This window comes from Phascolarctos cinereus, unplaced genomic scaffold, assembly GCF_003287225.1.
Source record: "Phascolarctos cinereus isolate Bilbo 61053 unplaced genomic scaffold, phaCin_HiC Scaffold_4;HRSCAF=312, whole genome shotgun sequence".
Lineage (NCBI taxonomy): Eukaryota > Metazoa > Chordata > Mammalia > Diprotodontia > Phascolarctidae > Phascolarctos > Phascolarctos cinereus.
In genome coordinates, this window is record NW_027555847.1 from 646838796 (window position 1) to 646863925 (window position 25130).

Here is a 25130-nt window from a genome sequence, read left to right on the forward strand (position 1 = left end):
GCCTCATTTCTTCTCTTTCTTTTCTTTCTCTCATACCTCAGGTAGGTCTGGTAAAGGAAGAAGGGTTGGCTTCGAACTAAAAAGACCTCCACTGAATGCTGACACTTAGCGACTTTGAAGACTTTTGCCAACCAACCCACTTCCCTTCTCTGAGGGTTAGCTTCATTTCTCTGTAAAATGAGGGGTTTCAACTAGATGGCCTCTCAGGTCCCTTTCCTCTTGAAATCTGTGACCCCAAATGAGTATAATTAAACCTTGTGCTCTCCAGAGCTGATGTGAGGGAGGGCCTTCAAGTGCAATTAAAAAAGTGAGTTTTCCTTAGAGTTAGGCCCTTTCTAGGTCGCGTCTCTTCTGTCCTTTCTCTCCGTTTTCTCTCCCATTTCTTTTTGGTTCTTGTTCTCATCCTTTCTTTCCTCTCTCCCTCATTCTGCAGTTTTCCCTCACTCTTTTCTCTCTGCCTTTACTCATCTCTTGTCTTTCTCCTTCTTTCCTCTTCACTCATTCTCCTTCTCCTCCCCCTTCCCCCTTGCCGTCCCCCCTCCTCTCCGTGGCTCTCCTCTCTCTCTCATCCCCGCCTCTCCCCGCCCCCAGTCCCAGCTCTGCTCTGGCCCCAGCCCTGGTCCCTGCCTTCGAGGGCCCTCCCCCTTCCCTGATCCTGGCCCCGTTGGCCCCTCCCCACCGGGCCGGCCTGGGAAATGCCTAAGGGGCCCCGTGAGCTGGAGAGGTGAGTGTGTGTGTGTATGTATGTATGTATGCGTGTGTGTGTTCGCTCGTTTGCTTGCTCGCTCTCTCGCTCGCTTGTCAGTGTCATGTGCCCAGCAGGGCAGCCCCAGACTGGTTCCCGGCGGCCGTATTAAGGTCACACACTCACCGTGCAGCCCCACACAGCCCAGCTCAGCCCGGCCCGGCGCGGTGCGCCGCGGCGCAGCGCAGAGCTGCCCAGCCCAGCTCAGCCCAGAGCAGCACATCGCTGCGCAGCGCAGCTCAGCCCCTCGGAGGAGCTCTCATCGCTCCCCTCTGCTCAGCCCTGCTTCGCTCCCCTCCCCTGGCCGGCGCCCCGGCGGTGACTCAGAGGTGAGCCCCCTTCCCCCGCCCTCTCCCCCCTTGGACCCCGCGGGAGACTTGGGGAGAGAGCTGCTCTGGGGAGACCCCGAGCCCTGGGCACATTTGGGTGGCTTGTGAAAAACGCCTTTCCCCAGGCCTGGCTCAGGGCTTTTCTTTCCTGGAAGGGGGGTGGGGAAGGCTGAGGATGGCTTCTTTGTTTTGGGAAGCTTCCTGTGCCGTGTGTGTGTGTGTGTGTGTGTGTGTGTGTGTGTGTGTAAAAATGTGTATATGCGTGTGTTCGTGCGCGCGTGCATGCATACACACATGTGGGTGTCATTGTGCTCCCGGCTGTGCTTGAGAACATGTGAAAGTTGCAGCTTTGGACTCAGTATTTAGAGGAACTTCTAACATCGAAAGCCAGTGCACAGTGGCCTAGGCTCCATCCGCTTGTGGTAGTGAGTTCCCCATCGCTGGAGGTCCTCAAACAGGCTGGTTCATGCTTAGATACGTTGTTGGACCCGGTGGCCCGTTGAGTCCATTTCAGCTTTGAGATTACGTGATCTCCTGTGGACGAGGATGTGCTGTGCATATAATAATACCTATTTTTATGGTGCTTTAAGCTTCTCCTTTCTGGGAGGGGGGTGCCCACTGGCGTTTTTTGTGTGTGTGTTGTGTGTGTGTTCCTGGGGGCACTGCCTGGGAAATGTGCTTGTGGCTGGTTGTACTTTGCTGTAGAGGCTTCCGGGGAATCAGGGTTCCTCTGTGGGCTGGTCTTTGCGAGCATTTGTTGGTGTGCATGCCCCCGCACATCTGAACCCACTGGCATGTGGGTGAGCATGAGTCTGTGTTGGTGCCCACATGGGTGTGGAAGTAGATTTTCAAAAGGCTGTAGGAACAGGAATGCATGCTTCTCACTCTCAGGAAGAAGCAGCCTTTTCTGGCGACACAGCATGCTGGTGGAGCAGTGTTTGTTGGACCCCAGCACCTGTGGGAGCTGGGGGAGGGAGGGGAAAACCTGTTGCTTTCAGCTGGATGTTTGGCTGAAGTTTGGGGGCCGTTTTGTGTGTGTGTGTGTGTGTGTGTGTGTGTGTGTGTTCGTTCTCATTTCCGGAGCAAAGAGTATGGAGGTGTGTGTGGCAAAGGAGGGCTATATGAGGGTCATATGGAAATTCTGTATGTGACTTGAAGAGAGCCGGCGTTCCCATGTGTATCTGTTGGAATATGTTGGGGAACGTGAGTGTTTATTTGGCGTGGGCATATGTGTGTGTGTGTGTGTGTGTGTGTGTGTGTGTTCTTGTCAGAATGTGTGGAGATATATGTACTCTGGGACATGTCTGAGTATTGTTGAGAGACTCGTGTTTGGGGGTGATGTATCTAGATGTGGAGTGGGGAGGAAGGGGAAGGCCTGTTTGGAGATTTTGAGTTAGGGTGTTGCAGGAGAGGATGTGTGTGTATGTTTGAGGTGTTTGTGTGTTCTTGTGTTAACATGTATGTCAGAGGGGAATTTGTATCTGTATGGGGCTGGGGAGGATGTATCTTGGGGAAATGATGCTCCTTGCTGGAGGAAGTATGTGTGGGGATTTTGTGTATTTGCTTCCTTGTGTAGCTAGAGCTGTATGTGTATGTGTTTGCGTGTGTAAAGAGGGTATTTGGTGGGGGAGGATGTGAATATGTGGATATGGAGGGAAGGGACCTCGTTTGAGTGGGCTCTGTAGGAGTTGGAGATTAGCTGTGGGCTCAGGAATAGTCACTGCCTGCCCCAGACCTCATGGTTGTAGCTCTGGGCACTGAGAGTGGATCCTCCCAGCTAGAGATGAAAAGTTCCTGGCTTTGATAATCACACTTTCCTCTCTTGTTCATGCCTCTGCTTTCTGTTCTCATCTCCCAGCCTTTTCTCTTTGGGCCTGGGGCAATTCTCTTTACCCCTTGGTCTAGTCTGTCTCCAAGTTTTTTCACTCCCTATCATACCTTCATCCTTACCTTGACTACTAGAAGTAGGTTTGCCAGTACTAGTTGCTTTTCCCAAACATCCCGCCCTTTCTACTTCCCTGCCTTTCCTCCCTTTTGCCCCAACCCCAGGTGGGGAGAGGTCTGAGAATTAGCTGCCCCTGTGGATCATGCTGTTACTGAGAGGCCGCCTGGTTTAGTGGAAAGAGCTTTCTGGCTTGGGTGGCAGGGGCTCTGGGGAGTCACTGATCCCAGCTGTTTTGCTGTGGCCTCGCAATGTGACTTTAGGGCTATTATTCCTGTCTCTGGGCTGTAGTTCTAAAGTTCTGTTATTCCAAGGCAGGGCTTCCCAAACCATTTTCAGCTCCTGTACTCACTGGTTTTTCAGCAAATCTTTCCATACACCTTCTTTAGCATGAAAAAAGATTGTTTTTAGAGCTTACTATGTGTAAGAAAGAAATAAAGAGATTAATTAGGTTTTCTTCCAAGAGTACACACAAAATTTTGTAACTTCACTGATTGAGATCAGTTTGGAGTTTGTGGATTATTTCAATAGGATAATATAGTTACTTGCCAGATAATCCCCTTATTCCCTTGACAAGTTTCTTGTAACTCTTTGGAGTCTACCGACCCCAGGTTGAGAACTTGGAAACACTGCTCTTAAAAGTGGCTCATGGGGAGTGTGGAGTAGTGGAAAGAGCTCTGAACTTTAGAGTGTGAAGATCTGGGTTCAGACACTGCTGTTTACCGATCAGTGACTGTAGGCCAGCCATTTGACCTCTTCCAGGCCTTGGTTTCTCGTGTAAAGTGAAGAGCTGTGGCTCTGTAAGCTCTGATGTTCTGTGGTCAGTGGAGAGAGATTGGAGACGGTAGATAGTCACAGACTGTCAGAGTAGGCAGAGATGTGTGCCCTGGAGGAACTTCCACCCTAGGGGCTCCCCCTCTCCTAATTGTTGCTGCTTACTGTCCCACTTAGTGTTTCAGAAAAGCCCCAGTCATACTTCATTTCACTCTCCTTTTTAGCCTTTTACTCCTTTACCTTACTTCCTCATTTATACCTTTTTCTTCACCTCCCCTAGCTCTCCAGTTCTGGAATCATGGACCATGATCATATCAAATCTGCCATTGTTCTTGGATGGGACGGGGCAGTCTTCTCTTCCTTTAGACCAGTAATCCTCCCAGTAACTTTTTGGACCATAGAGTCCCTCCTTGGCCGTGACTTGCCATGGCTCTGGACTTCGAAGCAGGAAAGCACGCTGAGTTCTTCCTCAGACATTCTCTAGCTGGGCAAGTCGTGTAACTTCTCTGAGCCTCAGTTTTTCATTGGTAACCTACCTTACAGGGTTGGTGTGAGGCTCTAATTAGATAACCTATCTAAAGTGCTTTGCAGACCTTAAAGAGGTCTGTGTGTGTCAGCTGTTATTATTATTATCTCTATGTGCTTCTGACGTTGGAATGTAGTTTCCTTGAAGGCAGTTTCCTTGCTTTTGTATTTATATCCCTGGCATGCAGCACAGTACTTGGCACATTGTAAGCATTAAATAAATACTTTTTCATTCACTTATTCATTTGGCTAGTTCAGGCCTCTTCTTTTATAGAGAAATAAATTGAGACCCCAAGAGGGGATGTCCCCAGTGTCATATAGAATCATTAGTAAAGAAGGTACTTGAACCCAGGTTTCCTAGGTTCCCAGTCATATGTTTTTTTCCATCCCATATTGTTTCATATGATTCTAGGAGTGTACTTTGTTGTTTTTGTTATTGTTCAATTGTTTCAGTTGTATCTGGCTCATTGTGACTCCATTTGGGGTTTTCTTGGCAAAAATACTGGAAATGGTAAACCATTTCCTTCTCCAGCTCATTTTACAGATTAGGAAACTGAGGCAAACAGGGTTAAGTGACTTGCCCAGGGTCACACAGCTAGTATCTGAGATGGTATTTGAACTCAGGTCTTCCTGACTCCAGGCCTGGTACTCTCTGCCACCTAGCTGCCCCAGGAGTGCAATAGAACAAACATTTATTAAGAACCTGCTAGGTGCCAGGCGCTGTGCAAGATAACGGGGATGAAAGGACAGAAAGCAGCTTACATGAATGTTTGATGTGTCTTGGATGCCAAGGGGGTCAGAAGGAGTTGGGAATTAGGACTTTGAGTTCTAATTAAGGCCTCTTTTCCTTTACCAGCTTCTTCCCTCCAATTGGTGACCCCTCTTTTCATGCTCCTTGCTTGGAGAGGAATAGTTTTCCTGTGCCCAGGCATCAGGGCCAGGTCCCTACCTGGCCTCCCTTTCCTGAGGAGAAGCAAGTTTCTGTTGCTCAGGCCCAATGCTCAGGCATTGTTGGAGGAGTTGGGCTTGGGTCTGGAAGTCCCACCTGAGGAAGGCCCACTTAGCCCTGGGATCCTTGCCTTTTGCTCTCCCCTTTTGCCGCCTCTCTCTCTCTCTCTTTTATCAGGGGAGTCAGCAGGACTGACACAATGATGTGTGGTCTATCCAGGAGTGACTGACTTTTTCTCACACACACACACACACACACACACACACACACACACACACACTCTTCTGTATGCCCCTATTTTTGCCATTTCAGTCACAAATCAATGCACATACATGTGTGAATCCACTTACCCTCCCACTGAGTTGGTTACCTACTTGTACATATTCACTATCAATAAGCATTTATTAAGCACGTACTATGTGCCAGGAACTGAGCTAAAGCGATGGAGGGAGGGGGGAAGGAGGGGTAGGTGCAAAGAAAACAACGCATTCCTTGCTCTTAAGGAACTCAGAGTCTAATGGAGGAGACAGCATCTGAACAACTATGTAGACATAGTGTACTCATATGCCCACCTACATATGCGTGCACTCATATGTGTATAAACCTATAAACATAGACACCAACATCCACATTTACGTAGGTGTAGGCACGCGTGTACAGATACATACATGGATGCCCCCCTCAACGTACAGCTACGCACCTAACCACACACATATAGATATTTATACCCATATTATCTCTCTTGTGCATGTAAGCAAAGGAAGACAGATAGACACTGATATGCTAATGTGCAAACTCATACGTGTGTGTACACATAGAGGCGCAGAAACAAACCGAAGCACTCTCACGTACAGTCAGCCACATACATGTGGTGCTCCTCCTTCCCCGTGTACAAAAATACATCCAGGAGACACCCAAAACTGACGTGCCCATGGACATACAACCTCCTGTCCACTCCCCTGCACACGTAGAACGCACATACACAGAACATACACGCGCGGGCACACACGCACACACAGTGGTTAGGTCTCTGCAGCTGTCTCCTTGCCCACAACTACTGTTTCTCTTTTCTCAGCTCAGAAGGGGCAACTGATGTGCTGTTGGCTGGGGAAGAGGTGGGGGAAGTTTCCCCAGTGCCTGTGTAGGGGTGGGACCTTTGACACTAAGATTCCTTCCATCTCTGGTGATCTTGTGAGCCCTAAGTTGGGCAGGAGGCCAGAGCTGGGAGAATCTGGCAGTAGCCTCCCCCTTATCTTTCTGGTTGGGGAGGCTGGGGGATGTGGGAAGGTGTTTCTGACAGCTGCCCCACGGCGTCATATCCTTCCTTCTTGGCTGTTCTACCCTGACCTTCCTGGGTCAGCCAACTCTGTAATACCGGAAAGTGTGGCTAAGAAACCCCAGCTGGGGCCCTCCTGGGCTCTGGTGGCTTCGGGGCATAGGTCACCCCATAACCTTCTTCCTCATGGTGGTGGAAATATCACTGCTCCTAGTCAGAATGAAGCAGAGACAGCCATCTGCCAGCAGCAGTATGTTCCAAAACACCAGGATCTCATTTGCTCTTTACTAGAGATCCCTGTAAGGCAGGGAGGGAGGTGGTGGGATGAGCAGGAATCCTAGGATCCTAGGAGCTACAACTGGAAATGACCTTGGAGAGATCTGGTCCAATCCCCTTCATTTATAGACAAGGAAACAGACCTAGAGAAGGGAAAGGAACTTTGCCAAGGTCACCCAGGCGACAAGGAACAGAGTCAGGTTTGGAAACCAGGTCCTTTGAAATCAAAGTCATGGACTTTCTCATTGTATCTCATTAGCCTTATTTCACAAGTGGACAAACTGAGGTCCTGAGTGGACATGTGGGCAGCTGTGTGGCACAGTGAACAGAGTGCTAGGCCTGGAGTCAGGAGGACCTGAGTGCAAATCTGGCCTCAGACACTAGCTGTGTGACCCCAGACAAGTCATTTACCTCTGCCTCAGTTTCTTTATCTGTAAAATGAGCTGGAGAAGGAAATGGCAAACGACTCGGGTATCTCTGTCAAGAAAACTCCAAATGGGGTCATGAAGAGTTGGACACGACGAAAACAACTGAATCACAGAAGGGGACGTATGGCATGTTTGTAGCAGCGGGGTCTGGAACTAGAACCCAGTTCTCTTGACTCTTTAATCTAATAGTCTAATGAGGCAGCATGGTGTGGTAAGAGGAACACGTGGGTGTGGGCATCAAAATCTCTGGGTTTGAGATTCGACTCTGCCTCTGATTGGTTGGGTGACCTTTGGGGAAATAATTTTCTCATCTGTGAACTGAAGCCAGCAGCCTTGTTTGTTTCCGAGGCTTCTCGTAGCTCAGATGTCCTTGGTTTGACGTTCTGAGATGCTCTCTAGTTCTCTAACTTTCTGTGACTCTAAGACTCTGAATGAGTGCATCTTGGCCATGTTACTCAGTGCTTCGAACGTGGTGGCATTGATGCCAAGGTGACCAGTTTGCTCCCTCTGTGGGTCAGTTGACTGTTTGCTGAGGCCCCACTCTGGTCACTGGCTGAGTCCTAATCCTAGCAGCTATCTTGAAGTGCCATATTCAAGGGCATTAGAAGACTCCCTGGCCAGAGAGTGAGAGAGTTCAGTGCCCCACCATCCTTGCTGCAGTAAACACAGCTCGGAGCCTACGTGGTCAGCTACATGGGTTAGTTATCTCATAGTAGGAGTGATGGCAGGGTTGAGTCAGAATAACGGATTAAAAAAAATTATTTTTCCCTCTCTGCCCAGAAGTTGCTGGCCTTTGAACAGCCCGGGATTTATGGAGACGCCTGTGGGGAGCAGTTTTGAATACTGCCACGCGCAACATCGCGCCCGCCGGTGAGGAGGCGCCCGCCCCCAGCTGTCACCATTCAAGGCTCCTGCGAATGGCTCCCAACGCCCGGCGTCCGCCCGTGGCTGTCCCTGCTGCCTGAGCCCCCTGCTGCTCCCAAGGACTCCCCGTACCCCGATGGGGTAACGTGACCCAGGACCCCGTCACTGCCCCGAACTTTTCAGTATCTACAGAGGCCTTCTCTCCCCAGTCGAGTTCAGTTTTACGTCGCTTCTGTTCCTTGGGATTTTTTTGGGGAGGTTTTTTTTGTTTGTTTTTTTTTAAACTTAGATCCCTCTGCTTCTTTTGATTGCCCACCCCAAGAGTGGGAGAGGGAAGGCTGAAAGAAAGGAGGCTCCTTTAGCGTTTGCCTGCTGCTGGCTGGGCCCGGCTGTGTACAGCTGCGTCCCACTGCCTAAACGGGGGCTCACAGAACAGCAGATCTATGGTCTTTGTCCTTGGGGCCCTCCCCTCCCTATCCTATCCCATATAAGTATTTGGCTTCAAGTTCTGGAGTCTTGGCCTGGTTGTTACGTGTATAGAAGGGCTTTTTGGGGGTGGGGGAAGGGGGTGCATTTTTTTTTAAGAGTCAGGCTTTTTGGTGATTTTTTTTGCTTTTGTTTTTCTTTTTAACAGACTAGAACCCTTGTGACAACCTTAACACGTTTCCAGAAGCCGATAACATTTGCACAACATTTGTGTTGGTTTTGAGGGGTGTTGCTTTTTAACTCTTTTTTTGCCCCCACCCTCAAAAAGCACAGGGCTCTATTTCTCTCATTGGGTGTTTTATTTTATTTTAATTTTTTTCTTTTGGTGGAGGTAGGGATCTGACGGGCGCCCTGGTCCCTTTGTACCTCCCCATCCCTGATCCCTCCTCTAGTCTTCCCCTCCTGGGCCCCTTTCTTACCTTCCTGCTGCCACAAGAGGCCACACCATGGCTCGGATGAACCGGCCAGCCCCTGTCGAGGTCTGCTACAAGAACATGCGGTTCCTCATCACTCACAACCCTACCAATGCCACCTTGAACACCTTCATTGAGGTAAATCCCTCTGGTGGGCCAGGACACATGGGGGCGGTGGGGTGAGGATGAACATCTAGAATCCTTGGTTCAAATATGAGCTCTACCGTTTTAAATTCTGTGTGTCCTTAGGGCAAAACACTTCACCTCTCAAGTTTGCTCATCCATAAAATGAAGAGGGTGGGTGAGGTGATTGCCAAGGCCTCTTATGGTGGGATTCTGGGGGTTTTGGTGATAATAATTCTTTACCTCCCCACAAGTCCTTTCTTGACATCTCATTGTGACATGGAGGTAACCCTGGGTCTTTGCAGCTCCTGTCAGGCTGGAAAGGCTAAGTTTGGAGAGGTCTTTTATGAGACACTTGGCCACCAGGTGATGCTTATCTTGGCTGAGGAAACCAGAACTGTGTCCTACCATATCAGGGAGCTATGATTTCTGCTGGTGCCAGCTCTACCATCACACCAGTGAAATCACAGGGCCTTGAAGTGTGGAGCGCGAATTGCTCACGTCTCTGTGGCCCAGAGGAAAGAGCTGTGCTGCTGCAATAGGGAGACCTGGCTTTGAGTCCCAACTCTTGTCACTGACTTGGCATACTACTGTGGACAAATGTCCCTAAAGGGTTATGCTGGCCATGTGGGTTATGTGACTGAAAAGGAGCCCCACATGTTTTTTTCCCTCCACCCAGGACACAGTGTCTTCAGCTGGTGTCTGTAACTGCTCTTTGCAGAGATTGGTGATGTTTGCAGAATCCCTTGGCTCTTGACAGTGCCTGGTGCTTTGTCCAACATTCTGCTATGTTTTCCCATTGGCAGAATCCGGTGGAGGTTTGAAGACCCACCAACTGCCACCAACTTTTGGGAAGAGTAGTCAGAAAACTTGGGTTCAAATTCTGGCTATGCTACTTAGTCTATGTTCATAGGCAAATGATTTTCCCCTCCCCCTCCTTTTTAATTGCCTTACTTAAAGTAAGGCAGTTGGACTAACTGACCTTTGAGGTCCCCTCCCAGCTCTGCATCTGTGATCTTCTAAAGACCCTTGCTGCTCCAAGTCCTATGATCTGTTTCCTGACATGGCTCTGTTTGCAAGGCTCAGCTGTGTTTGTGGAACCTGCCTTTAACAGGCAAACCGAATGGAATCTCTCATTGTCCGTAGAATTTACAGCTTTTGATGCTGCTTTCTCTTGGAAAACTTGTCATGTTAGTTCCTTAGATAGCCCTCTTCCACTTCCTGGTGACCGATTCACCAGGCTAAACTCCGCTTGGGGACTCTGGTCTGCAGTCCATGCTCCTTGCCATCTAGCCTAGGGTCTGTGCTGGGAACCGAGCTGTGGCCCTGGTCCTCGTTACTATCAGTGCCATCCTTGTCAGGTTTCCTGCCTATTGAAAAAAGAGGTATGGAAAAAGGAGATGAGAAGAACCACATAGGATTACACAGAGCCCTCCCTGTCCCTCTCATCCTTCATTTGCAAATAGCATGAAACTAGGAAGGAGAGCTAAATTGGGATACTCTGTCAGGATTGGAGGAGATCCCATTGGGTTATAGAACCATGGTCTAAATCTAGTAAAGTAAAATGTAATCGGTTTAAATGCAAAGTCTTTCTTTTGGATTAAAAAAATCAACTGTGTGGATAGAGGATTTGGGAGGGCAATTGTTCAGATATTTGAAGGGTTGCCCTGTGGTTGAATGATTAGGTTTGAGGCAGCTGGGTAGCACATGGTATAGAGTACTGGGCTTGGAGTTGGGAAGACCCAAGTTCAAAACCAGTCTTCGACACTAGCTCTGTGATCCTGGACAAGTCACTTAAGCTGTATTTGCCTCAGTACTGTAAAATAGGTTGTTGTGAAAATCAAGTGAGATAATGTTTGTAAAGCGCCTGGCACGTAGTAGGAATTAAATGCTTATTCCCTTCCCCCTTGTTCTGCTTGGCTTCAGAGGCAAATATCAGCTCAACATAAAGAGGGGGAAAAAAAGATGTCAACAGTTAGAATTGTGCAGATGTGGTAAGGTCTCTCTTGGTGGTAGTGAGTTCTCCATCACTGGAGATATTCAGGTGGAGTCTGGGATATATGGAGGTGATGACTCTTCAGGTTTGAGTTGGGCCAGATGACTCTTCAGGTTGTGAGCTGTTTTTCTACTCTGAGATTCCCTGTTGGAAGGAGACGGGATTCTCAGGAGATCTGTTTTAAAGAGAGAGACTGAGGACGCAGGTGAGTCAACTGTAAGATATTTACCTGGCAGATGTGCCCTGGAGATCGAGGGGCTTTCAGTTACAGAACATTAGAAACCAAGCCTTCTAGCTCCCAGTCCTTTGAATTTCATCTCTGGGGAAGTATTCAGACTGGGTGTGGGCACTCCTGCCCTGAGGCACCAGCCTGAGACAGCTCCTCTGGCTTCTGGCCAAGTCATATGAAAGATTGTGGTCTCTGCTTAGAACTTGGTACTGAAGAGGCCAAGGTCACAGACTTGATCCCGGATGGCCTGGTGAGTGAGCTTTGTTTCCTTGGTGCCAGAGATAGAGCCCTCACCCCAGACACAAGTCTAACCCTCCCTCCCCCAAGACTTGAGCCTAAAACTTGGTCACCAAGTGAACTGCAAGCCCAAAAGTTTACTGCTCCCCCAACCTATCCTCTGTTGCATCTCAGAGATGATTTACTCTAATTTCATTAATTAGAAGGGGAAGCTGACCCCCAGAGAGAGGGAGTACTTTGCTCAAGGTTGCCCATCATTGGAGCTGCAGAGACAGAATTAGAACCTAGGTCTTCTGATTTCCCGAGCCCCGGGATTTCTCCTTTCCACCAGTGTTGCATTTCAGACCTTGCTTTGGGAAGAAGGGGAAGTGGATGCTTTTTTCCCCTAACTGCTGTCCCTGTTCTTGAGCTGAGGCCCCTGCATTCCTTTGGGGAAAGCCCCATGGCCCTCAAAATAGCCTATGGCATTTCGCTAGGGCATCTGGCTATTTTTATTCTTGGGGGTGAGTAAGGGGGGTATTTCCTCTGAGTGGGCCATGTGCTGTCATTACAGCCCCTTCCCAACACATGAGGACTGTTTCCAGAGGTCTAGGAAAAGAATCTGGCCTTTCCTTATCTTTGGCCAGAGAAGATAGCAAAGGCACCACCTGGGGCAAACCTAGATTAGAGGGTGGGGCTGGGGTGGGGCTGACTCTGGGCTAATGGGGATCCTCGGAGGGGAAATGCCCTTGACACAGCCTTAATCTCACTAACTGATTGAGCTGTAATCTGGTCTCAGGCAGAGCCCTAACCTCTGTCTAAAGTCTGAACCCTAAACCTGGCTGGAGACTGAGCCCCAACTCCTCAGATATCTTCCAAGTCAAGGCTACCTAGGGCTTTGATGAGAAAGAGAATGTGGCTCATTCCTATACCTGGAAACGTACCTCAGACATGAGTTCTGTTGGTTTTGTCAGAATCTTGCATGAAGAACAGACATAGTACTCCAGGGAGTAGAATTTATAGGGATGAATGTTTCAATATGAAGAAAAGTTTTTTAAGAATCAGAGCGTTCCAATAGTGGATAGGTAGTGAGCTCTCTGTAACTAGAGGTATTCCAGGAGAGGCCATTCTTCATTCTCCTCTTCTCCTCCCCCTTGTCTCCTTCCTGGCCAGCGCCCCCCGAACCAAAGGGACTAGAGTGGATTCTTGCTGGAATACCAGGATTCTATACCCAGGGGTAGTTGGTTTGAGAGGCAGCAAGACATAATGGGAAGAATACTAGACTTGGAGTCCAGAGACTTAGGGTCCTACTCTGGCTCTGCTACTTATTAGCTGTTTAGCCTTAGGCAAATGACTTCCTCTCTCTGAGCTCACTTTCCTCATCTGCAAAGTAGAGTCACTTGTATTCCCTAATTTATTGGGTTAGTATTGTTGTAGGAAAGAAGGAAGGGAACAAGCGTTTGTTTATTTGAATGCCTACTGGGTGCTAGGCACTATGCTAGGCGTGTTACAGATATTACCTTTTGATCCTCACAAGCACCCTGGCAGGTAAATGCTATGATTATCCCAATTTTACAATTGAGGAACATGAGGCAAAGAGAAGTTAAGTGACTTGTCCAGGGTCACACAGCTAGGAAGTGTCATGAGTCTGGAGTTGAACTCAAGTCTTTCTGATTCTAGGCCCAGCACTCTTATCCACTGCGCCACCTAACTGGTTGTTGTGAGCAGTTTGTGCAGGGGGTGTGGTAGATTTGACTCAGATGGCTGCTCTGGCCCTTCAAGGATAGGGAAATGGGGCTCTAAACAGTTTCCTGCTGGATATGTGTCAGGTGGTGGGGGCAGGTTGTCCCTGGAGAGGGATAGGGTCAGTCCTGACCAGGACCCGCCAGCTTCAAGAAGTACCCTGCCACCTCCAGGAGGTGTGGGTGCAAGGTCCCACTGAAGGTTAGTGAGAGCCGAGACTGAGTCATCTCTCTGTCTGAGACTGTATAGTATCCCATCTGCCTTAATGAGGCTTTGGGATTGAAGGATGATTGTGAAAGAGGCATGGACAGATAGGACTATGGGATATTTAGGAAGAAAGGGAGAGAGGGAAGAATGAAGCAAGGAGGGAGGGAAAAAGAAGGGAATGGAGGGAAGGAAGGAGAAAGAAAGGGAGGGAGGAAGTAAGGAGGGAATGAGGGAAGGAGAAAGGAAAAAAAAGGTAGAGGAGGGAGGAAGGGAAGAAGAAGGAAAGGAGAGAAGAAGGAATGAAAGGAGAGAAGGAAGACAAGGAAAGGGATGGGAGGGAGGGAGGAAAGTCGGGAAGGAGGGAGGAAGAGAAGAGGTAGAGAGGGAGAGGGAGAAAAGAAAAGAAAGAAGGGAGAGAGGGAAGGAAGGAGGGAGGAAGGAAGCAAGGGAAGGAGAGAAAGAGAAAGGAAAGGAAGGAGGGAGAGAGGAAAAAAGGAAGGGAAGAGGGAGGGAGGCAGGAAATGTGTAGCGCTTTCTATGTGCTTGACACTGTGCCAAGCACTTTATATCTGTGCTAAGCAAAAACATCAGGGAAAAGAAAGTGTTGGCTTTGTAATTCAGAGCACCTTACTTGAATTCCCTGAGCCTTACCGTCCTTACCTGTAAAATGGAGATAATCATACGCTGTGTATCAGTGGGGTTGCTGTGAAGAAAGAGCTTTGGAAACCTTGAATAACGGCTATAGAAATGAGAACTGTTATTTAAAGAGCATTGTGTGGTAGTATGGAGGCAGGGCATCTGTAGGTAAAGAGCTGGTCTCAAAGCCCCAGAAGGAGCTGAGTTCAAGTGCTGCCTCTGACACACCTGCTCCTGAAGCCCTTTGCTTTCTTTTATTTGTAGGACCAGGGGCTTAGTCTTGTCCTGTCTCTTAAGTTCCTCCCAGCTCTTAATCCTCCCATCCACTTGCCCTTTCCCTTCCCCTCCCCCACAAATCCTTCCACATCTTCTCAAGTTCATTGTCAGCTTCCCTCATTCCCGCTGCTCCTGTCTCTGCACCAGGCAGTGATCACACAGTGTTCCCAGCAGCCAGGCTTGTCCTTGGCAGGGTTGAGGGGGGAACAAAAGATAGGGCTGAGCACAGCGTCCTCCCCTGGGTCTGGGGCCCCCATGTCTGCCTGGGAAGGGCAGTAAAAGCCTGGGGCCCCAGGAGGGAGATAGAGATGATGGCTGAAGAGGAAGGCCCCGGGTGCAGTGTTGGGGAATGTTAAGAACCTTGGTCTGGCATTTGGGAATTTTAATCTAGAGTCTGCCACTGATGTGCTAGATGACCTTGGATTAGTCACCTCTTCTGTCTAGGTTTTCAGTCATCTGATCTATAAAATTTGGTGCTTAGACTAAACGGTATCTGAGGTCCCTTCATGCTCTAGGAATCTGTGCATATATCAGAGTGTCTAATCCTGAGGCCCTGGGCAGAGGGCCACGGGGGCTGGCTCAGCCCAGTGCCAGCAGCGCCTGCTGCCAGGTTTTCTACCCGAGCAGCTCTCGGGCCTCCCATGTCTGGGGGCCCTGAGGAGGGGAGGGACAGGAGGAAAGGCACTTCCCTGGGGAGAATCTTTATCTTTCAGAAAATTCTCTGCCTTTCTCAATAGCGCCTGAGAGGCCCATGTCTTAAGTATCTCTATTCTACCTGAGAGTCTTCAAGGACAGAATTATCTGCGTTTTTCTGCACAGCCTAGACTCAGATGCCCTGGTTGCATAGCAACAGAGAGGGGCTGCCCTGAGCCATCTAGAACGCTTTGCCCAGGTCTTGGGTGGCCCTCTGGCCCTCTGTTTTGAAGGGGCTGGGAGATTCCAGCTTGAGCTGTGACCAGGGGCAGGACTCACACTGAGTGTAGCCCGGGGGCTCTGGGGCTCAGCCTCAGGAGTTGGCTAGTTTTCAGAGTTTGAGGTTATTATTAATATCAAGAGTGAGCAGGCATAGATTTGAGAAGAGATTTCCTCAGGCGTAGTGGCATCCTTCACTATTAGGGCTCCGGGGGCAGACCTCTCAGGCACTAGAGCTTCCCAGGAATCCTGGGTCAGAGTCTGGGATTATTTATTATCTTCTTAGAGGCAGCTGCATGGTACAGCAGATAGAGGAAGTGGAGTCAGGAAGACCTGAGTTTGGGTCCTGCCTCAGACATTTATTGAGCTGTGTGACTTTGGGCAAAAGTCACCCTCTGTCAGCCTCAGTTTCCTGTAAAACGGGTATGAGAATAGCAGTGACAGCATAGTCATTCCGAGGATTAAATGAGATAATGATAACATAATGGGAGTTGTTTGTTTTTCAGTTGTGTCCGACTCTTCCTGACCCTGTTTGGGGTTTTCTTGGCAAAGTTACTGGAGTGGTTTGCCATTTTGTTCTCCAGCTTATTTTACTGATGAGGAAGCTGAGGCAAACAGGGTTAAGTGACTTGCCTGGGGTCATCTAGCTAATAAGTATCTGAGGCTGGATTTGAACTCAGGAAGAGGAGTCTCCCAGACTTCAGGCCCAGCGCTCTGTCCACTGTGCCATGTAGTTGGCATACCTTTCACCTCACCGCATGAGGGATTTTGTGAGTAAAGTGCTGTAATCTGGTAGGTATTATTTGTTGTTATTATCACTGTTATTTCTCCCCTATTTTTCAGGGAAACTTCAGGCTAAGTGGAAGCTAAGTCCCTCTGTTGGAATTAGCTCCCTGTGGCTGTCTCTTTGAAAAGGGATGGGGCTGGAAGATTGCCTGGGACTGAAGTCTGGGAGCTAGATTTTTCTGTCCCCTCTGTTCAGTGACTTTCTTCTTCTCCTCTTGCAGGATCTAAAGAAGTATGGGGCCACCACTGTGGTTCGGGTATGTGAGGTGACCTATGACAAGACCCCTTTGGAGAAGGATGGTATCACTGTCATGGTGAGCAAGGGCCCCTGGACTTTAGCCATTTCTGCGATCCTTGGGGGGTAGGGAGACTGAGTATAGGATGGGTGGGCTTGGGAGTGGGGGCAGAGAATTTGGCATCTCTTAGAACTTGGAATGTCGAGCTGCAGGGACTTTAGAACACAGAAAGGTAGAGTTGAGAGGGATCCTAGAGATAATTTAATCTAGCTCCCTGATTTTAGAGGGCTAGGGAACAGAGAGTGACCTGTCCACAGTGGTACAGCAAGACATCTGCTGAACTTGTCCTCACCCCCAGGGCTCTCTCCACTGGGCTGAGGGGTGGGAAGAGGCAGCTGCTGCAAACCATTTGGAGTTTGGTTCCGAGCTTGGCACCTTCCTACTCAGTAAAATTGCTTAGCTTCCTATCTGTGCTAGGATCAAATACCAAATGCTCTTTTTAGCATTCAGAGCCCTTCATAGCCTAGCCCCCTCCTACCTTTCCAGGCATGCAGAGTTATATCTTACCATGTACTCTTTGGTCCAGTGACCCTGGCTTCCTGGCTCTTCCAAGAACATGGCACTCCATCTCTTGGCTCTTGGGCGTTTTCTTTGGCTGTCCCCCATGCCTGGACCCTTTTCCCTCCTTCCCTCTGATTACTGACCCCTTCCCCCACAGCTTCCTTTAAGTTACAGATAAAATACCATCTTCTGTGGGAAGCCTCTTAATTTTAGTGTCTTGCCTCTATTGATTATGTCCACTTTATCCTATGTGTAACTTTTAGATATATGTTTATTTGCTTGTTTTCTCCCCTGTTAGACTGTGAGCTCTTTTGGGGAAGAGACTGTCTTTTACCTCTTTTGGTATCCTCATCCTTTCGTACAGTGCCAAGCATGCAATGCCTGGCCCTTAATGATTATTTGTTGACTGACTCAACTGTAGCAGGTTAGCAGGAACTTTAGGGCAAAGCAGAGATGGAAGGAGGGGTATAAGGTAGTATTGTATACAGACTCACCCCGTGTGGTGTGTGTGTGTGTGTGTGTGTGTGTGTGTGTGTGTGTGTGTATGTGTGTGTGCGCGCGTGCACACCTATAGGTTGAGGTGAAACCTGTGGGTGTTTCAGGGGTATGTGTGCATTTGTACTCATATTCAAGTATATATATGAGCATACCTGTTTCATTCTTGTGTGTGAATTTTGTACCTGTGAGTGTGTTGCTAGTAAATTTGTGTTTCTTATTTGTGTGTGGGCGTAAGAGGCAGCATGATGCATGGAATGCTTATCAACAGACCTGAGTTCTGGTTAAGACTTGGAACCTTAGTTTCCTATCTGTAAAATGGGGTAATTTTCCTTGCCCTGCTGATTACACAGAGATATTGTGAAAACATTTTGGCAAATGGGTGTAGACTGCTGGATGCCTGTTGTTTATTTCTGTTGCGTGGTTTAAATGGTGAGGGTTAGAGGGATTCAAGGAAAAGATAAGGGAAGACTGGTCCAGGAAGGCTTCCTGGAAGAGATTGGATAGGGAGGGACCCTGAAGTACAGATAGGTTAGAGATAACCAGAGCTTTGTTTCTGTGGGGCTCGGGCAGCCTGCAGTCAGCTGAATTAGGCTTTGGTCGAAGTTAGTCCTGGATATCCCCTGGGCTGTCTCTGGGAGCTGTTTCCTTGGCTTTCCCTACCCTAGGGAGGAGGAGGATGGGGAGGTACTCAGGCCTTAGCTCCCCAGAGTCTCAAACAAGCGTGCTGAAGCTGCATCAACAAGAACAGGAAAGTGTTTTCTGTTCCTGGGTCCTTCTTCTGGTCCCTGATAAGAGGGTGACTGTTTCCCTCCCAGGGAGAGCAGGATAATCTGCCACGGAGTCTGTCGCCTCAGCCTGTCCCCTCAGCATTTCATTGGCCAAGCTGGAAGTGAGACCCGACTAGACTGACTCCTGTGCACTTCATCTCTCAGCTCTGGGCATTTTCTCTAGATTGCTCTCCTTCCTCATCTCCCCCTACTGGCTTCTTTCAAGTGCCAACTAAAATACCATCTTCTATAGGAAGCCTTTCCCAAACCCTCTTAATTCTAGAGCTTCCTCTCTGTTAATTATTTCCTATTTATCCTTTATGTAGTTTGTTTGTATATATTTATTGGGATGTGGCCTCCCCCTGTTAGATTTTGAACTCCTTGAGGGCAGGAGCTATCATTTGCCTCTTTTCATATCCCCAGTTTAGCATAATGCCTGGCAAGTAGTAGGTGCTTAATAAATGTTAGCTGCTATTATTATTGTTATTCTTTATTGTTAGAGGCAGCTAGGTGGTGAGGTCTTGATTCTCTCTCTCCTAGAGCACTTCCTTCCACATTGCCCTTAGAGTGGTGAAGGACAAAAACACCAAGCTTAATAATATGAGATTCGCTCACTGGAGGCTTACCGGCTCATTGGTCATTTCTACAATCCTATTCTCATTCCCAGCCAATCAGCAAGCATCACGATGGCCAGTGCCACTGACTTTTCCTTGACTTGGTTCAAGTCTGCCAGTTTAACAGATCTGCAGGTGATACAAAGCTAGGAGCGGTAGCTACTACTCTCCCTGAAGGAATTTAGAGCCAAAAAAAATCTCTTACATGCTGGAACATTGGGCCAAATGGCACAAGATGAATTTTAACAGGGATAAATGTTAAAATCTTACACTTGGATTAAAAAAAAAGTCAGCATCACAAGTGCAAGTTGGGGAGGGGGAGTGTGGCTACATAAACAAGTTCTTCTGAAAAAGAGCCAAGGGAGTCTGGTAGGAGATGAGTGTGAGTCAGCAGTGTGCTATAGCTTGCCCCCAAACTTTGGGATCTCAGGCTGCATTGCTGAGGTAGATGATGGTCTCATTATACTCTGCCTTGGTCAGGTACTTGGGAGGACTGTGTTCAGTTCTGGAGACCACCTTTCAGGAAGGACATTGATGAATCTGGAGAGCACCCAGGGGGTGGTGGCTAGGGTTGTGTGTGAAGGCCTTGGAGCTCATGTGATATGAAGATTAGCTGGATAAGCTGAGGATATTGAATCTGTAGGAGAAAAGACTTAAAGGGGACATGATAGCTCTTATCATTTTTATGAGGGGCTATCCCATGAAAGACTAGGATGTGTATGGAGTGGGGTTAGACATATTCTGCTTGGCCCCATAAGGTGGAACCTTATGGTGATGGGTAGACATTGTAGAATGGGAGATGTAGGCTTCATGACAAAACTTCCTAGCAGTTATGGTTGCAGTGGAAGTTATGAGTTCTCCATCACCAGGAGGCCTCTCACTGCTGCAGTCTCCCCTCTTCAGCAGATTAGATGACTATTTGTTTACAGATATGATAGAGGACATTTTTTTGGTCAGGTACAGATTAGACAGTGGATTCTGAGGCCCTTTCCAGATCAGAGAGCGTGTGACTCAGATAATACTTCGTCTTAGAAGCCTTCCTGGACAGCCTTGCCCCAGCTGGTCCAGGGGAAAGGGATAATCTCCCTTCTTCTGTTATCAGTTTGCTTGGACCTTTCCTTTTCCCCCATCACAATGTAACTTGTACCATAACTTATTTTTGCATACAGGTTTTGTATTTTCGCATTATGCTGTCAGCTCTTTGAGCATAAGGTCTGTCATTTTTTCCTTTGTAGCCCCAGAGTGTAGCACAAGGTCCTGCTCATAATATTTTTTAATAATAACATAATTTCTTAAACTGAATTGAGTTGACTGAAATGTCAGTGTTAGAAAGTACACTAGGGTTCGTCTGGTCCAAGGATCTCTGTAAGGAGAAGGATGTCTTTTTTTTTTTTAATTGAGAATTCTCTGTTAAGTTGAATTATTCCAGTTTTTTTGAGGTGATGGTAACCATGTTTTGCAGCAAGATGGATGTGAGTTAGACTTCAAGAAGCCTTCTTGAAGTCCCAACTAAAATCCTACCTTCTACAGAAAGCCTTTCCCAACTTTTCTTAATTCTAATGCCTTTCCTTTTGTTAATTATTTCCTATTTACCCTTTGTATAGCTTGCTTTGTATATATTTGTTTGCATTTGTCTTTCCTGTTAGATTGTAAGCTGCTTGAGGGCAGGGACTTTCTTTTGCCTCTTTTTGTATCCTCAGAGTTTAGAGCAATGCTTGGCACGTAGTAGATGCTTAATAAGTGTTCATTGATTGATTGAGGAAACAAAGCCAGATGAGTATCCCTTAAAGGAACTCCAGGTATATACTGGAGAAGAGAAGATTTGGGAGACATGATAGCTGGGTGCGTGCATGGGAGCCAGAGAACCAATTTGGGTTGCAATCATGGCTCTACCTGATTTGAACTCAGGTCTTCTTGACTCCAGGCCCAACTCTCTATTTTCTACATTACTTGGGTGCCAGGAAGAAGAGGAAAAAAGTCAGTAAAACCACCCAACCAAAACAAAATCTAAAAGGATTGAAAGTATACGCCGTGCTCCACACTTGTGGACTTCTTGCTTCTGCAAAGGAGTGCGCAGAGGAGTAGAAGCCATGTCTGTTAATGGATCCCAAGCATTAGCTTTTTCAGTCCTCACATCACTCTGTTGACTTATATTGAGCCTGCAATTCACCAAAATCCTCAAATCTTTTTTAGACAAAATTCACCAGTGTTTCTGCTCACAATAACCCTGTGAGTTCAAGAGTATAAATATTTCAGTTAAGAAAAGAGACTTAACTGAGTTAAAAGGACTTGCCCATGGCTATTAATTAATATGAGAGATGGCATCAAACCTGGGCCTCCTACATCTGGTCTGTTGTTTTTTTTTTTTAAATGACCTCTTGTGAATTCCTTCTCTTTGGGTATCTGTGGGTAAAGGCTAGATGACTCCTTGTTACTGATGCTCTAAGGGGGATTCCTTCTAAGGTGCCAGTTAGAGCAGATGGCTCTTCTTACCCTGAGATGCTTAGCTGTTCTAGCCTTGGACAAAAGCCCTTCAATTCCATTGACTGCAGAAGACAAGATGCACCTACTTCTGCGTGTGTGTGAGAGCGTGTGAGAGAAGCTGCCCAGCTGGTGGCTGTGTTGTTCCTATTTCCACGTTTGGGCTCTCCGGGTACTCTTAAGTTTCTGAATTGATCTTGCCTATTCTCTGGCCCGCCCACCCAGGACTGGCCTTTTGATGATGGAGCTCCCCCTCCTGGCAAGATCGTGGAAGACTGGCTCAATCTGCTGAAAACCAAATTTTTTGAAGACCCTGGCAGTTGTGTTGCTGTCCACTGTGTGGCTGGCCTGGGGCGGTGAGTCTGAGGGGCCCCAGAGAGGGAGAGTGTTTAGGGACCCACACCACTGCTGCCCCACTGGGAGGCGTTAGGCTAGATGGGAGGAGGGGCACAAGGAAGCACTTCCCAAACAAACCATGATAGTTGTCAGACTGTGGATTGAGTGACATGGTAGAATCTTCATCACTGGAGAGTTTCAGTCTCTCCTAATAAATAGATCTTCATTGACTTCCACCAATAAGAAAAATTTCTTTGTCTGTCATTGAGAACTCTTCATAGTGTCTACACTTTTGGTATGTTGATACAGCCTGAGATTGCATTAGTATTTTCTGGCTGCCACACCACACTGTTGATTTATGCTGAAATTGTTATCATTAAAACCTAGAGTTACAATGACAGAATCTTAGAGATGGAAGAGACCTCAGAGGCCATCTGGTTTGAGCCTTACCTAAACCCATCCAGGGTTCATTTGTAGCCTTCATTTGAAGACCTTAATTAAATAAGTGAGACTTTCTTTCACAAAATGCTTTTTGTGGCATCTCCCCTATCCTGTACTAGTGAAGGTAATTTTTTTACACCCTATTGTAGGGGCACCAAAATTACAATCATCCACAGTAAGTTTCATTTTGTTTATTATTTTTTGTTGTTCAGTTGTTTCAGTAGTGTCTGACTCTTCATGACTTCATTTGGAGTTTTCGTGGCAGAGATATTGGAGTGGTTTGCCATTTCCTTCTCTAGCTTGTTTTACAGATGAGGAAACTGAGGCAAATGGGGTTAAGTGACTGGCCCAGGGTAACACAGCTAAAGTGTCTGAGGCTGGATTTGAACTCATGAAGATGAGTCTTCCTGATTCCAAGTCCAGTGTTCTATCCATTGGCACTGTGGTGTGGTGAAAGGCATGCTGGAGTTTTGGAGTTAGGGGGCATGGTTTCAGATCTCATCACTCTTGCTTACTACCTGTTTTACTTTGGATTAGTTACTTAACCTCTCCAGACCTAATTTTCCTCATCTGTAAAATAAAGGAGCAGATGCTTTCTAAGTTCATGCCCAGATTTAAGTCACTGAGCTAAGTTCAGATCTTTTTCAAATTAGATTTTTATCATCTAATCTGTTCTCTCTTCCTCCCATTTTATCACTTTGGTGTGTCTGGTGGTATAATACTGGAAAGGATTTAGAGTCAGATGACCTCAGTTTGTATCTCGACTCTCTCTTTTGTTAGCAGTAAGCCATTAAGTCTCTTTGGGTCATCTTTAAAATGAGGGGTTTGGACTACCAGATACCTGAGGTCCCTTCCAACTCTGATCCAACTTGGGATCTGATGATCTTTTCACTCAGCAAAAGACAGGGGGGGAAACAAATGAATGTTGAGTTAGAAAAGATTCAAGGACCCATCGTGTTTTGGGCCCTGTGCTCTGTGGCCTAGGGCCAGGGAGGGTGGGGCAAAAATCCAAGAGGTGTAAGACACAGTCCCTTCCCTCCTGGTTCTGACAATACTGTGTTGGAGATGAGACATAGGCCTAAGAAGAGATAACTATATTAGAGCACTGTATGAAAACCTCCTAATGTAACCATAGGCTGTATTGGGACATTGTGTCTCGATACAAAATACGACACTGTGTCTCAGTCAAAACGAGGATATCCTTGTCCTACATGCTTTGCCCTGATCACACCACATATGAAATATTGTGTTTACTTCTGATGCCACGTTTCTGATGCCATTGATAAGCTGGAACATGTCCAGAGAAGGCAACCAAGACCGATGGAGGAGTAGAGAGCATAGCATCTGAGGATCAGTAGAAGGAACCAGGGATGTTTAATTTGAAGAAGGGACTTATGGGACAGAGGATCACTGCCTTCCTGTATCTGAAGAGCTGTCATGTGGAAGAGGGGTTAGATTTGTTTTGCCATCGCCCTAGTTGGCACAACCAAGAACAGTTGTGGAGCAGAAGATTTCAGGGCAAGGCAAGCAAGACTTTCCTAACAGACATGCCCCAAAGTGGAGTTGGCTGCCTTAGGAAGTAGTGAGTTCCTTTCTCTGGAGAGCTTTGAGTGGAGGATAGAGTTCCATTTAGCAAGGATCCTGCAGAAAAGGTTCTTACTTAGATAGAGGTTGGACATTTAGAGAGTCCCTTCTCATTTAGAAATCCTCTGATTCTATGAGTGATATAGGTGCCCCCGATTGTAGGTACTCGGAAAAGGGAGAGATCAGAGTAAGCTGGGTGTGCAGTTACAGACTATTCTCTAGTTAAGACTAGAGAATGTGGGCTCAGAGGTGCTTCTTCAATAATTAGAGCCAGATTCATGTGAACAGAAAACAAGGGAGGAAAGTAAAGGGCTGGGGAGGAGGCAAATCTACTTACTGAAAAACTATATTATTAAAGTCTCCAGGGAAATCCTGCAGTGAGGAAACTCATCTGGGCATCTGACCTGACTCCCTCCTCTTTCATCTAAAGGAAGGAATCATCTTTGTGCCCACCTACCACTGTCTCCAAACACTTGGCCTTCCAGAGTCTATAGTAGCTATGCCTCTGTCTCCATGCTCAGCTGTATTGAGTAATAACAATGCACTACTGTAGACTCCTTACTGTTTATAAAGTGGTCTTTTTCACTATGTCTCTGTAAGGTAGTTAGTCCAAGAATTATTGTCTTCATATGCTGGTGGAGAAGCGGAGGCTCACAGTGGAGGGTGATACCATTTGTAAGAGTTGGTATTGGGATACAACCGAGACCTCTTGACTACAAAGTTTAGGTCTACTACAACATATCATCTTTTGGTTTGATTGGCTCAGTTGGGAGGGAGAGGGTCGGAGGGCTCTCTATCACCTTTGGCAGTAACTCCCACCCCGCTGTCTGTCTCCTAGGGCTCCTGTCCTTGTCGCTCTGGCCCTGATTGAGAGTGGGATGAAGTATGAAGATGCCATCCAGTTCATTCGACAGTAAGTGCCCAGAAAGTTTTTTCTTTCTTTCTTTTTTTTTGTTGGAGGAAGGGTCCCCCTTTCTGTCATAAGAGTCAGGTCCACAAGGTAGTTAGGTAATTTCCAACCCGCTTCCCCCTTAGCACCTCCCAACACACGCAGTCCTGTGGGGAATGAATATGGAGAAGACTTTGCTCCAGGGATGAAGTGTAAAAGATTACAGCACTGCCTGGCCAGAGGAAAGGACTTTTCCCCCCAGATAATTCCAGTCTCTCTGCCTTGTTTGACCTTTGTGTATTCCTGGCAGGTCACTGGGGCCTTTTTGATCCATGGACAGTTACCACTCTCCATTTCATCAATTTAAAAACAGCAACTACAATAAAAAACTGAGGCCTAGAAAGATTCATTGACTTGCCAGAAGTCACACAGCTAGCTTGGACCAGAGGGACAAGTCAAGAGCATGGTGGCCATGGCTCCTAGTTTGTAGTTTCACTGTATCACATGGCACATTGTAGTAATCTCTGTTTTCCATTCTATAGAAGGGTCACAGTGGAAGTAGGAAGGGAGGAGTTGAAATAGAGCTTCAGGG

The 25130-nt window shown here is 47.4% G+C and overlaps 1 protein-coding gene across 8 annotated transcripts in view; it reads left to right on the plus strand.

Moving 5' to 3' along the window:
• PTP4A3 (protein tyrosine phosphatase 4A3) overlaps nt 1–25130 on the plus strand; it is a 197250-nt gene that overhangs the window by 163974 nt on the left and 8146 nt on the right. For 3 of the 8 annotated variants that reach the window (XM_020994927.2, XM_020994928.2, XM_020994929.2), the window contains 4 exons: nt 8025–9145; nt 16353–16445; nt 21514–21644; nt 24488–24562. In XM_020994927.2, the coding sequence (XP_020850586.1) occupies nt 9041–9145; nt 16353–16445; nt 21514–21644; nt 24488–24562 (404 nt within the window). In that variant the 5' untranslated portion in view covers nt 8025–9040. The other 5 variants (XM_020994934.2, XM_020994935.2, XM_020994930.2 and 2 more) reach the window with 5 other exon arrangements.